The sequence below is a fragment of the Prenolepis imparis genome, unplaced genomic scaffold (genome assembly GCF_030444845.1).
Source record: "Prenolepis imparis isolate NDT839.2.m4 unplaced genomic scaffold, iyPreImpa1.0 SCAF_2, whole genome shotgun sequence".
Lineage (NCBI taxonomy): Eukaryota > Metazoa > Arthropoda > Insecta > Hymenoptera > Formicidae > Prenolepis > Prenolepis imparis.
The window spans coordinates 23,858,193-23,876,043 of NW_028141160.1; the positions used below are offsets into that span (position 1 = coordinate 23,858,193).

General features: G+C 39.6%; 1 protein-coding gene across 4 annotated transcripts in view; it reads left to right on the forward strand.

Annotated features, from left to right (window-relative positions):
• The window catches only part of LOC145933078 (uncharacterized), a 28,320-nt gene extending 10,967 nt beyond the window's left edge, over positions 1 to 17,353 (forward strand). For all 4 annotated transcript variants that reach the window (XM_083032530.1, XM_083032527.1, XM_083032528.1 and 1 more), the window contains 8 exons: positions 4,945 to 5,089; positions 9,598 to 10,025; positions 11,122 to 11,671; positions 12,049 to 12,292; positions 12,713 to 12,981; positions 13,217 to 15,001; positions 15,366 to 15,823; positions 16,023 to 17,353. In XM_083032530.1, the coding sequence (XP_082888656.1) occupies positions 4,984 to 5,089; positions 9,598 to 10,025; positions 11,122 to 11,671; positions 12,049 to 12,292; positions 12,713 to 12,981; positions 13,217 to 15,001; positions 15,366 to 15,823; positions 16,023 to 16,193 (4,011 nt within the window). In that variant the 5' untranslated portion in view covers positions 4,945 to 4,983 and the 3' untranslated portion in view covers positions 16,194 to 17,353. The remainder of the gene's footprint in view (positions 1 to 4,944; positions 5,090 to 9,597; positions 10,026 to 11,121; positions 11,672 to 12,048; positions 12,293 to 12,712; positions 12,982 to 13,216; positions 15,002 to 15,365; positions 15,824 to 16,022) is intronic.
• The last annotated feature ends 498 nt before the right edge of the window (positions 17,354 to 17,851 follow it).

Here is a 17,851-nt window from a genome sequence, read left to right on the forward strand (position 1 = left end):
GAAAGAAAGACGAGAGAGTATGATGATTAAGATAATTTTTTTGAAAAAAAAAACAAAAAAAAACAGATACAATCTGTAACAATAATCTGGATAATAACATAAAGTAGCGACCTTTGCAAAAGATGCTCACGACTATATAAACTGCAAGTATACGTACGTACAATGCTTCAATAGAATTTAGGAAAGCACCAATATCATTAAGAAGACAAAGGAAGTTGGGGATAACTTTCGTAACGCGCGTATAACTGTTTCCGAGTTTCTGTGCAACCAAATGCATCGGCTAAATGCACTTTATGCTCGAACGCGCAATTTCCGATGCAAAAAGTCAAAATTATTATCATCCAAATGGAATCCAGATTACGTAACGTAGATACTAATCTCGACAGATTCAGCAAACTTTTTCGAAAGATCAAACGTTCTAAAAACTCGAACATTGTTCTCAAAGTTTTTATATACTAATATAGAAGTAGACTCTAATTTTTTCTATAGTTATCAAAGTACGTATTAAAATATACCTGAAAACCACAAATCGCGATAACATATTAAAAAATGTCAAAATTAATCGCGTAAATTGATTACGACTTTTCAATTTTAAATACAAAATTAATTTTTTGGTTTAAACTCTAGTTTGTTATAGCTTCCATTTTTAATTTAATATTCTTAAGGTATTGATTATGATATGTTTGATTTAGGCTGCGCAATATATGTACTTGCATTGAATGTTATAATGTAAAATAATAATGTTAATAATATATCACAAAGTGTATATATAGGATAATTTGTATTTTAAAGCACACATTTAAATTGTGATGTGTATATTATAGATGCAAATTATTATAATTATACACAATACAGCCGTATCGTATAATCAATACTTTAGAGATATTAAATTGCTAAGCAATCTAAGCATTGTAATTAATATATCAAAGAATGTCATTTGAATTTACAACATTGTAATATTGCTCGCAAATTGAAAATACATATACAGTTAAAACATGGCATTAACTCCTGTATATGTACAATGCAATAATAACATTTGTATAGTTGTGCCTACAAAGCACTACGTTTAAACGCTTTGTAAATTCTAAGGCTTTGTTATTTCTAAATTAGGTATACGTGGAATCTGTCAATATTATATTATACATGTATATTGATTATGCATCTCTCAAGTTTTTACATTTTACTTTGATTAAATTTGTTTTATGCGACTTGCAATTAAAATTTACGAGTAATTTTCTTCCCAACTCTTATATTGTACGAATTAATAAAAGTTCGAGTTGATTTATACCATCAACTATTTGGCTAATCGTATATCGATCTCGTATTTGTCTCTGTCTGAACGGCCAATTTTTCAATAGCGCGTTTAATAATTTTTTATTTTTCTTAAATTTTTCTACTTGTGGCATTGTTATTTGGAACGCGAGTTTGGATATTCATGTACTTGCCGAGTGTTTTCTTCTCTTTCTATCTTTTTTTAAGAAAGGATCTTACACGTATATATTTGGAAAAAGGTCAACGAACCGGAATCGGAGACTTGAGGCCCGGAAGTTGTGGAACATCCGGTACGTTTCAATAATAAAACTCGCTCCTCGAGTGCATGTAATAATAATGTCACACAAGCGTATATGCGCGAGAGCGGCAGTTATTTGCTGCTCGTGCGGGCACTAATATCGTCGCCATAAAAACCGCACCGTAGCACCTTATTATACGACCGTGCCACTTATTTTACCCGCGAAGAATGTAAAAGGATACGAGATGTTGCTTTTTTTTCTTTCTTTCTTTCTTTCTTTCTTTTCGTGCCGAGATCGGCGCGGCCCACTCTCCTCTTCTCGATTGCCGGTACATCCGGCGCGATTTCAACTTCTGAATGTTTCTCATTCGACGGTTCTCGAGCGCCCTCATCTCCGCATCTGACGAAAGTGTACCGACGAGCGAGCGATGACGTGTGTTGGGGAATTCACGACTCGACGCGCCACGATAATAGAAAGTTAAAGGCCGAGATCCGGAAGGAAGACTCCGATGACGCGACGAGTGACCCACATCCGGTGAATCAACCGCGAGAGAGTAAAAAACGAACATTCCGTAGGATCGAGTAAAAACTTGGTACTTGGTACTCTCTGTAGAGCTATATGAAATTGCGCGCACGTGATGTGTGATATCGATATAAAAATTATCGAAAAAACGTAGTTTCCGAACGTGTAATGAAGTTTGGGGAGGGAAAGCGTTTGTCGGCGCCCGATTCGATTGCACGCTTGATTCGACATCGATTATCCCCCCATGCGGCGAATAATATTCGAGATTAATTATGTAGATTATACAGATTATTCGAGAGACCTATTATATCATTTCGATATTTCAATCTCTCAATTATTGGCGTCGTATAATTTGTTCGATAATATCATATAATTATTCATTTTATCATATCACGTATAATTTATTCAAAACGCATGCAAATATGTTAAAGTAACTTATTTTTTTTTTATTTTTTTTTTTTACGTCGAATGATTAAAGTTTCGATCGAAACTCGTTCTACTTTTCGTTGCTAAAAGACTCTGCCACAGCTAGTAGATGACTAAAAAACTCAATTCAACAACGCGTTTAACTTATTGTTGAACTTTTAGAAGCTTGATAAAATTAATCTCTCACACAAAGTTGGGAAAATTAATATTCATTTTCTCGGTTTTATAAAAAGCAAAGTCGACTATTGCATTTAACTCTTCAATTACATCGCAATCGCTATATTCTACCGCTATATTCAAACTGAAGCGCACAGTTTATCGTATTTTAATCGGATTTACCTTTCGACCTCATGTGCCAACCATCTCTATATTTACTTTCACTCACGGTCGATTAACAGGCTTAAATAAAGCTGTATACCTTAAATAAAGCGCGGATGAATATCAGCGAAAACTTTCCCCTGCCAAATCGAGTTAATATTACTTTCGGGTCAGCGATTCGGGCGAACGTGATATTTTTACAAAGATAAGATAGAAATAATGATTTTTCACTCTTTATTCCTATCTTGATTTCTACCGCTATATTTGTAATAATAAATATTCTTGCGCGTGATTGTAAAATGACAAAGGTATCCATATGTATATACATAATATAGATTCAACTACATTGATAGAAATATAATTGAACGCTCTCTCGGTTCACAGACCTTCTCTCTATAGGGAACGTTGTTCTCTCTGTGGAGGGAACGTTGGAGTTTTCGAGATAGAGAAATCTGTCAGAACCGCATCACGTTACGTAGAAATCACGTCTCGGCCGACAGCCGACAACAGGCTAATGCCAATAAGCGTAATCTCGACGCGATTGCTCTGTGTAATTACCATCATATGCACCGACGTGGCATGGCTGTCCTACCATCGTTGCATTATTCATGTCGTCTAGGGCTACACCCTAAATTCGAAGGTTTCCCAAAGGATGTAACCGCCACATCGCGCCGGTAATTTCACTGTCGAACAGCTTCGCCTGCCATCGTCGCATGAATCGCGTAGTAAGGTGCATTAAAGAGGGAGGATCCATGGGGAGGTGGAAGAAAGACAGAGAGATTTTAGGGCTTCTCTTTAGACGAGCTATAACTCTCGCGACAAAATTCCAAATAAAATTTATAATTTTATGTGTCGTGTAATATGAAAAATATTGAATAGGTAAAATATACACACATGTGTATATTTATTAGAAGTGTATATTTATTAGAAGAATATAAATTAGAATTTATCCTGAAAATCATGGTAATCGTGGGACAATATGGAAAGAATTTAATTTCGATATATATAAAGTATATATCCATTTTCAACAATCTACTGTTCGCAAGTAAACATGTTTTATATTTTATTGTGATAGATATTATTATTTTTATTGTGATAAATATTAATCAGAGAAATATTCTCATAAAATTCTTTCCATACCATATTGTCTCACGATTACCATGATTTTCAGGGTAAATTTTAAGAGAAAATTCTCTCTGTGTACATATACATATATATAAAATTACAAATAGATTTCTGTCCTCTTGAATTTTTTACTTGCGAACTATAAATTGTCGAAAATGGATATACTTTATATATATTAAAATTAAATGCTTGATATATTTATTTATCAAAGATATTCATTGCCTGTCACTGTTAATTATGTCAATGTTTATTTTATAAAGACTTAATCTTATTTCTTATAATATCTAATTATATGCGAAAATATTATTACCAATGACATATATTTTGTTAAATTAATATAATCATAATTTTGATCAGTCAATGCACTGGCGTTGCAACTGTAGTAATTACATTAATGCGACCATTATAATCGTGTCTTTTTTTTCTTCTTCTTCTTTTACTCCTAATTACGAACTCTCCCGAGAAACATCTCGAGATGATTACAATGGGCGCGGCCGGATAATCGCGGCGATGAAAAGAAGCGGGTACATCGTAGCCGAGCTTGTAACGAGACGCAAAAAGAATAAGAAGAAGAAGGGAAGAAAAGGGAAGGGTAGGTAAGAAGAAAGAACGAAAACGGTCTGACAATTCGTAGATCTAAAGTCGACTTTGGCTCATGAATAACGTAGGAGAGAGCGCATTAGAATATTCCCCGCGGCATAACGAATAAGGAGACATAACTCCCATTGTTATTCCTGCGGCTTAAAGGGGAGAGAGCACTGACTCGCGATGAGACTACGAAAGAAGCGACTTTACACTCGATACTATCGGGGGGGTAAAATGGTGCACCCGGGAAGAAAAGTCGACGGACTTTATCTCTCCGCTCCGGCCTGCTTATTAAAGACCGGCGTTCTGCGTCAAAGCCGAAGCACAAGTTGCTGAAAGATAATAATGCGCGACGAATATGCGGGTCTTTCTTAGCCTTAGTTCGTAATTAGCCTTCTCATCGATTATTCGCGACCCTCGTTTTAATCAAGACTTTGCGCAACTTGTTGTGTTGCAGATATAGCGGCTGGCTCAAAAATTACTTGATGCGCTGAGGATGCGCCGTGATTTCTGCAACGGTGGGCTTGCCTGCGCCGTTGTGTGGGTGTCGTCGACCTGCCTGCTCCTCGTTCTCTCCCTGTCGTCATCGATCACCGTAGCAGGTACGTTTTCTGTCTTGTGTTTTTTTTTTCTTCTTTTTTTTTTTTGGCGTTTCATTATTTACCGCTCGGCGGTTTGACGTCTCCGCGAGCGCCAACGGACGGATCTCTCTAATATCATATTTAAAAAAGAACTCGAGTAATCTTATCCGAAGCAGTGTCTTACGAGAATGGATCGACATTTCCATTCACCCGACTCTGCTTGAGAAGAAAGAAGGTTTACGGATAAAAAGTAATAGCTTGATAACTATTTTCGTTTTTGTCCGTTTTTGTCATTATTAATATTTTATTTTTTCCGATCATGATTGTGTGAATTATTATACCGCGATAAAATTTCGATCGCAAGTTGGAATATTGCTTATTTCTTTATGCATTTGGACGTGTCATTTTTAAACGCGTCTCATAGCAGCAAGTCAATATATGACAGACTGAAAAAAGATATGATTTAACAATGAGATCAATTCTATATTCGAAAGAGCGAAATATCAGTAAAATCAAATCAAACTCTATATTTTTTATCGATGTTCTCTCTTCTCGGCCAGTATATAATCAGGTGCACTTTGACAACACGTAAAATATTCCTTCCTTTTTAAGTCAGAAATTTATGTCGCGCCAGTTATCTATTTTCTTTTTTTAGATTTAGCGATTTCATTATTTTTTGCCCAGCGCCACCATTCATATATCATTCTCGGCGTCGCGCAAAATCTCTGCAAAACCCGAGTCAGCAGCGGGTTGTCTTGCATATTCGACAACAGCTATGATAGAAGACGCGATCGAAGATTCGAAAAAGCGCAGCGAAAAAGAAAAGCGATCTCTCTCTCTCTCTCTCTCTCTCTCTCTCTCTCTCGAACCTGAACGTGCATCTGCATGTAATGCGCCATGGTTAGACGTGAGCGGATTTCGGAAGCCGAACACGCGAACAGCCGTGATTCGTACTTGATGTTGCGCGAACCAACCAACCAACCGTCGCACATATTCGCGACATATGTTCCTCTGGGGGAATTGGCGGATTCTGTTTGAGATCGCTCTCGACGGCGAATTTCCTCTCTCTCTCCTCGCAATTCCTCCCGCTTACCGGAGCGAGCCGGAAAACGACCCTTCATAAATGACCGTTTGCTCGAAAAGCGTCGGATGCAAAATTAGATATTGCGCGAGAGATGAGAGCGTAAAGCTTCGCGATCTCTGCGGTCTCTGTACTCACGTTTCGCTTTGAATATATATATATTGTTCTTATTCTGAGTTTAATCTCTTTGAACTTGAATATACGCGGAAGATGTATAACGATCTCCCTTTTTAAATAAATACGACGGTGTTTCAAAAAGTAACAGCATTAAATTTTTTAAATTAAATTTTAAATTAAATATTTTGAGATATATAATTCAATTGAAGATACAAATGATAAGTCATTTCTCTACATAATCACCCTCCTTTTCAATCCTTTAGCCAGGAATGCACTGCTTCTTTAATCTCATCGTCATTCCTAAATCTTCGTCCTCTCAAAGCGTTCTTCAGGAGTCCAACACATGATAATATAATCAGAGGGAGCAAGGTCAGGGCTGTATGGGAGATGCTGCAAGATCAAAGACGCGGTGCATTCCTGGCTGAAAGCACGATCAAAAACATTTTTTCTAATGAAATAAGCAAGTTGGTGCAACGACGTGAAAAATGTATTGAAAAGGAAGTTGATTAAAAAATGACCTACTATTTGTATCTCTAATTAAATTATATATCTCAAAATATTTAATTTGCTGTTACTTTTTGAAACACCCTCGTAATAATTAACATGGGATTTCTTATTTATGTAGATTTGTGTTTGCGGTAAAAAAAAAATTAAGCGTCCGAAACGAGATGAATTTAATTTTCTATACCATTTACGTTGCGAAATGGATACCAGAGAGTAAGTTCAATTAAATTATACCGGTCGCGATGCTCTCGATGACATACGTTAACATATGAATTGCGCTTAACGCATCGCCGGATAATCGATAACGAATCGAACTCTGTTCATTGATCTATATCGCGCGATCGGGGAATTAAATAGCATACCTAACGAGACGGTAATCGCGGAACGAAATTGCTGGTTAGGACGAGTCCCTCTTCCCACGTGCGATTCTGCATTCCGGCAATCGATCCCATCCCGATGTGTTACAGCAGGATGCAGGCCTTTTCAAATATCGAGGGCAGCCCGATTTGCATGCCACAGGCAATAACAAATTGAATTTCTCCCGCACCGTTAAAAGGCATCCCCTCGTCTTTCCTTCTCGTTCTCTCTCAAATGTCTCGTTCTTTTTCCTTCTCCCTTTTCATATCTTCTTCTTTTTCTCTTTTTTTTTCTTTTTTTTTTTTTTTTTTTTCTTTTTCGAGAGAGAGAAATGACAGAATTGAGGGTATATATACAGAGAGGAAACGCTGGCTCGACAACGAGGCACATATTAAATCCATTTGTACACTCTTCGAAATTCAGAAGAAGAGACAAAACGCAATTCGCGAATGTATAGTATTAAATTATATGCACTTTGTGAGTTCTGTCTTGCGAATCGCAGGTAAAAGGTCTGAAAAAAGCTTTGGAGAGGAACCAAAATATAAAGACTCCTCCAGCGCGCGACAGTTTCGGATGGTACCTCGTGTCTCGCCTATTTTTTCGCGACTATATATTTTTACTCAACTTTTTTTTTTTTTCTTTCTTACGAAACTGTTTCAAGCTACGCTTCATTGTGAAAAGCCGCGGCAAACGACCGCTTGACACGCGACGTGCACGTATATGTAGGGAGGTACGTACAAGTCGTGACTACATACATACCTCAGCCTCGGGGACTTTCGCCAGGTGCGCCTAAACGGAATATCCGCTCGAGCGAATTTTCTTTTCGTATGTTGTACCCGTCCCCGGACCCGGCCACTTTCTTCATTTGTCACGCGAACGTGCATCACCGCTCTCCGCGTATATATTAATAATATGTGCCACGTAACGGAACGCGGTAAACTCCCACCGAGTCGCGCATAAATTAACGCAAGAGCTTAATTTTCGCAGTTGAAACTTACAAAGGACCCCGCACAAAATACATAGCATTTTAGCTTTCAGTGGAATTTTTGATATGTTGTAGTTTAAGGCATTCTGATCAAAAGATGTAATAGCTTCAAAGCTAAATAATGGATAGTTACTGAGTTACAACCAGTCAAACATCTTACAGAGCGCGAGTTTTTCATGTTTGAGAGAGGAGAGACTGGCTGTAAATCAGTATATAACCATCTATTTTTGTTTAGCAGATCATAAGCTACAACATATGAGAAAACCAGCTGATCTTACTAATTGTAAGATTCAATTTAATATGAGTACGGGATTTTTGAACTTATATAAAATCCTAGATGTAATTGAATCCTAGTAAAATCAGCTGATTTTTTCACATGTTGTAACTTATGACTTGCTGAACAAAAAATGTAATAAGCTCAAAGCTAAATAATAGATTACTGATTTACAGCCGGTCAAACACGAAAAATTAGAACTTTGCGAGTTGTTTGATTGGTTGTAACTCACAATCAGTAACTATCCATTATTTAGCTTTGAGGCTATTACATCTTTTGATTAGAATGTCTTAAACTACAACGTATCAAAAATTCAGCCAATTCCACTGAAAGCCAAAATCCTATGTATTTTGTGCGAGATTCTTTATATGTTTCGGTGTGATATCCCACATACATGTATATATTTATTTATATATTTATATATAGTATATTATTCCTGTTTATATATTTATTTCATTTATTCAAGGGAGAGGGTTCTGATAAATTAATAAAACATCTTCAAAAAAAAATTATAAAATTCGACCGAATCTCACATTTCATCATATTTTTCGAGAATCTAACAGTTTGTTTTCGCGAATTAACATTTCTCGTTGATTTATTCCGTTTTGACACGCGCGCTTTCCTCTCTCTCGTTTGAGGTACCGCCTGGAAATGCGCTCATAGGACGATAGGCGATGAGTAAGTATAGTAAGTGTGGCAGTAGGATGCCGAGGAACCGTTATAGCGCCGTCTCGACTCCGGCTATTTTTATTATTATTATTATCATTATCATCGTTGTGCTACACTTTAAGCCCGAGCGTGCTCGAAAACGACGTCTCGGCCTCGCCTCGGCTTCTCGTCCGAGAAAGCACTTTATTTCGCGCGGTGACCTATTAAGAGCGCGCTCCCGCTTAGTATATAACTTATTAATCCGTAACAACGTCGCCTCATTAAACATTGATATTCTTGCCACTATGCATGAAGATTTTAGCACAAAAAGAGGAGGTAAAAAGTTTATCGACATGGTATCAATAATTTTAAGTCGATAATTAGGTCTTTTCGCTTCTTTCCCGCTAAATTAAAATCCAATACCATTTAAATAATAGCTGATTCGATAATAGAGGTACCGCGTTTTTCCAATGTCAATTTTTCGACCTCCAAATCTAATTAATAATATCCTCGAATTCTATATGCGGATTTGCAAATTACGCACGCACGATTTGTATGTACAGAGCCATCGCTGAAGGTCTTGGGTCGATGTCCGTCCTTCGACGAGCAGAACGTGTGTCCGTCGCGGGCGCCGGCCTGCGAGAATGATTTTCAATGTCAAAGGAACGCGCCGGAGGAACGCTGCTGCAGGACCGCGTGCGGTTTCCGCTGCGTCGCGGGTCAGCTGACCGGATGCGAGCAACTGGCGTTAGCGGCCGTCAGGCGGTCGCGGGTCGAAGGCCCGTCGCAGTTTGTGCCGCGATGCAACAACGTCACCGGCGAATTTGAGAGGATACAGTGCGAACCGGAAGGCTCTGTCTGCTGGTGCGTCGACGCGATCGGCGCCGAAATCCCAGGCACCAGGTCCCTCGACAAGGATGCCATCGACTGCGACAAACCCCGCGTCTGTCCGGCTCACAGCTGTCGTATGCTCTGCCCATTGGGATTCGAGGTATTCACCATATGTCAAATCGTACGTTTATTTACGAGATGTTTGATGTAAATCCGAAAATGTATTTTTATCGGAAAGTATTCTTTTTCTTGAGCATTTATCGTTTTTCTATGTTTTATACACATTGTTTTTACACTGAGAGAATTTTCTCTTAGAATTTACCCTGAAAATCATGGTAATCGTGGGACAATATGATATGGGAAGAATTTTATGAGAATTACTTCGATTAATATTTCATAGATTCACAATAAAAATAATAATATCTATCACAATAAAATATAAAACATGTTTGATTAATTTTACTAAACTGCATAATAAAATTAATCAAACATGTTTTATATTTTATTGTAATAGATATTATTTTTATTGTGATAAATATTAATCGGAGAAATTCTCATAAAATTTTTTCTATATCATAATTTTAAATAAAAATGCAAGATAATTATCTAGATGACATCATTTCTTTACTTTATCTAGTTATCAAAATATATACTATTTCCATTTTTATTTTATTATAAAATAAAACAAATATCATCTTCTATATATTATTTAAAATAATGTTTCGTAAATTTAATCCGCATCACTGTAAATCGAGATAATCAAAGTATTTTTCATATGTAAAACCATATACTTTCGAAATTGTACTTTACGTTTTTAATTGTATTTTAATCCGAAAATATGATAATTTTCTTCTGCTTGTATTTATTATATATTGTTACTTGTTATTGAGCAATGTTTTAGCAAATGTGTAAGTGTGACAAAATTTTAAAATATCTGCTTTACATCATCGAGCGATGATGTAAAGCAGATATTTTAGTTGTGGACAGCAAATATGTACCAGATAGAAATCGTCTGTCAAATATTTAAAAAATTCTTGTTTTTAGAAACTGGAGACTTGTAAAAAAATAAAAGTTACATCTTAAATTGTTCTCCTTAAAAGGAGTTCTTCTTATTAAAAAAAGATTAGATCTGGATTTGAAAACGCTTCACAAAATTTCATATTTTTTCATGTAGAAATTTAAAAGCCAAGACCCCCTGCCCTATATTTATCTACTATTTTAACTACATTTAAGATGAAAAATTAATCGATTCGTAGATCAACGAGCATACCGGATGTCCCAAGTGCGAGTGTCGGGACCCTTGTCGCGGCGTCACTTGTCCGGGAAGCGGACAGACATGCGAGCTGATCGAGATGAGTTGCGCGCGGCCGCCGTGTCCCCCGCTGCCCAGCTGTCGGAAGGCCAAGTCCCTGTCGACGATCTGTCCGGCTGGTGAACCGTTGCAGATTACCGATTCGCCGCGGCCGTTCCTCTGCGGCGACACGCCGGGCAAGCCGACCTGTCCGCCGATGTACAGCTGCCTGGTGGAGGTCGGACAGGAGTACGGAGTCTGTTGTCCGTCCAGCGTGAATCTGCAGCGAGCCGGCTCGTGTCCCGCGGAGGATTTCAGCGCGCCTTGCGGTCCCAGCTGCCGCTACGATCTCGAGTGTCCTGCACCCCAAAAGTGTTGCGGCAGCGAGCGTTGCGGCGATAACGTGTGCGCGATACCCCGGGGCCTCAGCGTGTGCCATCGCGATCGCATGCTCGCCGAGATGCTCAGCGTCTCCGAGCGCCAGGGTCGCGGTTACGTTCCACAATGTACCGAAGGTAAGGTGGACAAGTTATATCTTGAGTCGATCGAGCAACGACTCGCGGTCGTTAACGAGTTCATTGACGATCTAAAACTTTGTCGTGCAGTTTGTACGACCTCCTTTCAACATACGTTCAAGACGGTTGCATTGGAAGGAAGTTGCATGTACGGTTAATAGAGAACTGATTAAACGAGAGAGGGAGAGAGAAACTTATGTGTCGAAACTTGTTGATTAGTAACTGCGCGAGTTTGTCAACTTTTTTATAATCTTGAGCTTTCAATGCGCAGAGAACATATAAACAAATATAAAAATATATAGATTTTAAAATATAAAATAAGAAATATAAAAATACAAAAAAAAATATAAATTTTAAAATATATAAAAATCGTACAGATGGAGGTTTCGAGACGAGGCAATGCTCAAGGAACGGTCTTGTTTGCTGGTGCGTGGACGACGAGGGTAGAAAGATATCCGGCTCCATGGGTCCCTCCAAGAAGATTGACTGTCGATCGATGAGCAAGGCGCGCTCGCTTCCGGCATCTTGCACCCCTCAGCAGTGTGCTCAGGTTTGCCAGTACGGCTTCAAAACGGATGCCTTCGGTTGCCCGACTTGCGAATGCGACGATCCGTGCGAAGGGTGGGTATCGTTACGGTACAGTGGCGTAGATTAATCTCCTTTACTTGCGAGCAAACCGAAACTAATATTTTCTCTCTGAAAATATTTGAAAAGCTTTTCTTACAAAACTCGTAAAGAGAGAATTATTAAATCAGAAATAATACCTATATTATTAAATATTTATTTATTATTTTTTAACTTGTTTGATCAACAAAAAAGGCAAATATATAATAATCTCTCTTTATATATATTTATATATATATATATATATATATATATATATATCAATTTATTATTTTAAAAATTTATTAAAAGATTTTGAAAACTACTACAAGAGAAAAAATGATATAAAATAAATAAAAAATTATATTGTTCAAAAATAACGATAAAGGGTGAAAATCGATATATATATTATACTTAATTAAATTATTATTCTTATAGATTTCCTTGCCCCGAAGGACAAGAGTGTACTCTAAAGCGAGAGAACGGCTGTCCAGATTTTCTCTGCCCAACGAAACCGGAATGTAAACCTAGAAAGACTTATAAGAGTCCTTGCCTCCTTGGCACGCCGCTGATCGATCAGGATGGAAATGCCGCGGCTTGCTCCGCTAACGAAACTTGTCCCGACGATTACAAGTGCACAGTGGTACCGGAAGCCGGTCAATCGGTCTGCTGCCTGAAAACACCAAGCCCGGCAAAGGCACCTACGAGTAAATATCATTAATAAATATAATCAAATGTAAAATAAATAATAAAACCATTTCTCAATTGTATTATTGTAAATAATTTATTAGTAATGATAAATATATATAGAGTTATATAAATATTTAAATATATCAGAATTGAAAGCATATCGAGATAGCTTGACTTTTTTGATTTTGCCTTAAAATTTGCCGTAAAATTTCTTTTTACGAAAACATGTTTCTCTTTCACGCGAAAATTTAGTGTGCGAGTATCTGCGAGATTTCAACGATCGCATGGAGGGTACGAGGGAGGGAATGTCTCTGGCGATTTCGGCGCCTCAGTGCGAGCAGGATGGCAGCTTCAAATTTCTGCAGTGTCGCAATAGCACGGATTGCAATTGCGTGAATCATCGCGGGGTGATCCTGAAGACCGGAGTGGATCCCGCCGCCTTGGTTGATTGTAACGCCATTAAAGAGCTTACGCGAATCTGCAAGCACCTCTATTGCAACCTGATCTGTCCGTACGGCTACGAGGTGGACGCGGCCGGTTGCGAGCAATGTCGTTGCCACGAGCCCTGTCGCGACGTCGTTTGCGAGCCACAAGAGACCTGCACGATGATCGACGTGAATTGCGGTCCGGATCAGTATTGTCCAGCGGTACCAGCCTGTTTGACGACCAAGCCGGGTCAGTGCCCGTACCTCGTGCCGAGCTCGTCGAGCTGCGAGTTGCAGTGTAGTAACGATCAGGAGTGCTCGTCCGGAGACAAGTGTTGCTCGACCGGCTGCGGCACGCAGTGCGTAGCCCCTGTCATGGCCACGGCCTGCCAGCACGCTCGCGCGGTCGCCGAACACGCCGCCAGGGAATCGGGCGAGCCCGCTAGAAGAATCTACATACCCAGATGCGACTCCGACGGCGCGTTCGAGCCGTTTCAGTGTCACAACGGCGTGTGCTGGTGCGTGGACCAGGAGGGCAAGGAAACAGCGGGCACCAGAGTTCTCGAAGGAGCCACGCCGGGCTGCGATACGCCTTCGAGATGCCCGGATATTGACTGCAAGCTCGATTGTCCGGATGGCTTTGAACTGGACGCGGACACCGGCTGTCCGACGTGCCTGTGCCGCGATCCGTGTCGCAGCGTGACGTGCCGCGGCGAGAACGAGGCGTGCAGAATGGTCGAAGTAGCGTGTAGCGCACCGCCGTGTCCTCCCGTGCCCGTTTGCCTGCCGAAGAAGGACAATCCGTGCCCGAACGGCTCGCCGTTGCTCGATCTGAACGGCTCGATCGCTACTTGCGGCCCTCACGGTCATCATTGTCCGACGACGCACAAGTGCGAGCTGTCACCGCTGGACGAGTACGCGGTATGTTGTCCGAAACCGCGCGAGGTGTGCTTCGAACCACCGAGACGAATACCGTGCAATCCAAGCGCGGGCTTCAACGAGACCGAGAGGTGGTTCTTCGATCCGGAACGCAACGAATGCCGGCAAAAACACGAGTGCACCCTAGGTCACAACGATTTCTCCAGCCGGCTGGTATGCGACACCGTATGTCCCGTGTTATCGCAATGCGAGAGGCTGCGCGAAAAGAACCAGAAGAGGTCCCAGAGGCTCAAGCAACCCACGTTCTTGCCCAAGTGCAATTCCGACAGCGGTACGTGGGAACCGGTGCAATGTCTGGAGCACGTTGGTGTCTGCTGGTGCGTCAATCGTAAGGGCCAGCCGATCAAGGGTTCGCTCATCAGGGGCGCCGAGCCAAAATGTAATTTCCGGCAAGCCAGACGAGGGGGCAGAGGACCGCAAGAAGTAGATCGTGAGATTCAAGCAATCATGGAGAACACTTTGCTGGACTTGGAGATGGACGAGCGGCGAACGGGAAAGATGCTCGGGACGAGGTGTCAGGCGATGAAGGACAAGGGCCACGTGCCGACAATATGCGATCCGCAGGGTAGATTCGAGCCCACGCAGTGCGCCGGCGATACTTGCTGGTGCGTCGACGAAGCCGGTAATCAGCTGGTCGGTTCCGAGCCGTTTTTTAAGGGAACGAGCATTTGCCGTGAGTAGAAAAGAGATTTCTTTTTACTTTTTTAAATTAAATAAACTTTAATCGAAATAACTTTGGTGAATTTTTCTTATTAAAATTATATATCTATTTTAATTTCAATTAAAATGTTATCGTTGTAGATATTCTTTTATAGATGTAGTAAAACCATAGTTGGATAATTTTGTATTAAGATTTCTCCTTATATAAAAATATAAAATAAAAGATCAGATATGTACAAAAGTATAAAAATATGAAATTAAAATGTACAATAAAATATAGAGAGTTGTAAGCTGTAATAAAACACAATTCTCAAACATTGATGTACGCGTACTGATCTTTAATCATCATATTAATTACAAATTATACATTATTCTAGTGCCCACGCCGGTCGATGCCGTCGATGTGACATTACGTTTCCCCGGTCGATTCCTCGCCGCGGATGAGGCGCAATTCGCCGAAAAGGCCGAGGATTTTCTACACGAGCTCGGCGCGATACTCCGGAAAGGCGTGCGAGTGGAAATCAATCAAGATTCGGCGATCCTGAGCTTCGAGATTGTCGGCGCGAATAAGGTAGACGTGGCGTTCCATCTGGAGGAACTCACGCGGATCCAGCAGCTATCTATGCTGGGTTATTCCGCGGACGCGACGACCTCGCGCTTCATGCATCGCTCCACTCCCGTGGCGACGCAGAGTCGGATCGTTGCGTTGGAGCAGCGCGAGATTCTCACGCAAGTGGAAACGCCGGTCTATCAAACGGCCACGCTCGTGCTTGCGGCAGGAAGCGCCTTCATTATTAGCAGCCTCGTTATTCTGCTGATGCTATATCGTAAAAAGGTACTTGCGATATCTTGGTCCTGAGATTTTATCGAGATTGCGCATATTGAATTTATAATATACATTCATATGTAGCGGTATATAAATGCGATAATTCTAATCTCATTTTGTTTAACGGAGTTAGGCTGAATATTTAGCGTTTGCGGAAATAATCTTTGAAACATCGGCTCGTCGTTGAATTGAAGGAATCTATTTGCAGATGAAAATGAAGGATTCCACAAAGATGCTCCCCGTGGACCAACACTTTCTCGCTTACAACCAGCAGCCAGTTTACGTAATATCGGGGACGGAGCAGGAGAAGGAGAAGGAAGCTGCGGCGCAGCAGATGCTGAAGGATATTCATACGTCGGATACCATTGTTGAAGCATAAAGCGATTTGATGCTCTTTTCATGTGGGTCGTTTCCGCCTTGTACGATAGTGATTCTTAAATTTCTGTCTTTGAAAGGTTCTAAAAAAAACAGATTTAGAAAAAGCGTAACATATATGGGTGCAGGGTTGTCAATCTCTAAATACTTCGAAACACGCGCGTTAATTTGACTTTTTGAAGTAGTCGCGCAATAATTGCGATTTATTTTTAATCGACCAGTTAATCAACCTCGTTTTGAGCCTCTCTGTCTCTGTCAAACTTTCCATGTAATCGAATATATAAAATAAAATATGCAATTATATATGCATATATTGATTCAATACACAAACTATATTACAAGATTAGGATGTTGTTGTTTTTATCGATTATAATAATATATTGAAAGAGAGAAAGAAAATATGACACAGACAGAGACGCGAATCACTGTCGTACACGGTATAATACGTAGTCAAAGCCGCGTCATGTATATTCCACTGTCATTTTTGTGCTATAATTTATTGTCCACACGAGATTACTAATACAGTCTATAAATTCGACGATCGACCGAATGCATGGCATTTTCAGAAATTTTGTATTAATCTATTTAACAAAAAAATAAGATGCAATTGATTCCAACGATTCTGGTATAAAGTAGTAACTCGGAATTATATCGTTTACCTCTTCTCTAATTGTAAGATTCTTTGGAAACCAAAAGCATTTATCCGCAAACAATGAGTTTGCCGATGGACGATAAATATTTGCGAGTCGATCGTCGAGAAACTAGACTGTATTTTTAGGAATCATTTCATTATTCTCGCCAGTTTGTCTTCATCGTCCCTTCGATGTGGGAGTCACTAACGTAAGGATGTCCCGGCTGACAAATCATGAAAACTAGGATGTCGTTGCGTTTTAATACGTCGCGCGGATGTAAATATTAGATTTATATTGTGTTCGATTATTTATATAGACGAATAAAGATCGAAACTCTCTCCTGTTTTCCAAGAACAAGATTGTTCTTCTCCACAAAAACCTATAAAATTCTCATTTATTCGACCTTATTATTAAAGTAGATAAAATTAAAAATGACATATTGTCTCCCTTCGAAAAATACTTAATTAGAAATGTACAATCTCCTTAAACGTTTTTCGCATTTTTCAATCTTTGAAATATATAGAGAAAATGTCATAAACAATTATAAATAAAATGAATAAAAATTTCCATAAGCATTGATCCGAGGTCAAATTAATTCGCTATATATATGTAAATGTTTATTAATTTGTATTGTATTCGATAGCGTATTATAATATTTGTTACATTGTCCACTTTTAATATTACTTTTTTATTACAAGTGATAAAGTTGTTACGATATCGAATTCTAATTTCGCGCGACATTGGTTTGTAAATTCAGCTTGATAATGTCCAATTCACAAGATCGCAATGCGCGTGCGCATAATTGTAATTAAGCTTAATTTTCCTAATTACAAGTATCTGCTTATTTTAGTCGCGCCTTCTCGCATCTTCCTAATTTAAAATGTAAAAGAAAAGTGTAAAAATTAGTGAATTTAGGAGATGGAAGAGAGAGCGGCCGAAAGCCGAACGGACCCCGAGTGGGCGAATGGAAAAAGTGGTCGGAACGGCGGAGACGCCCGACGTCGATCGGGCCGAGTCGTGGTTTGCGCGG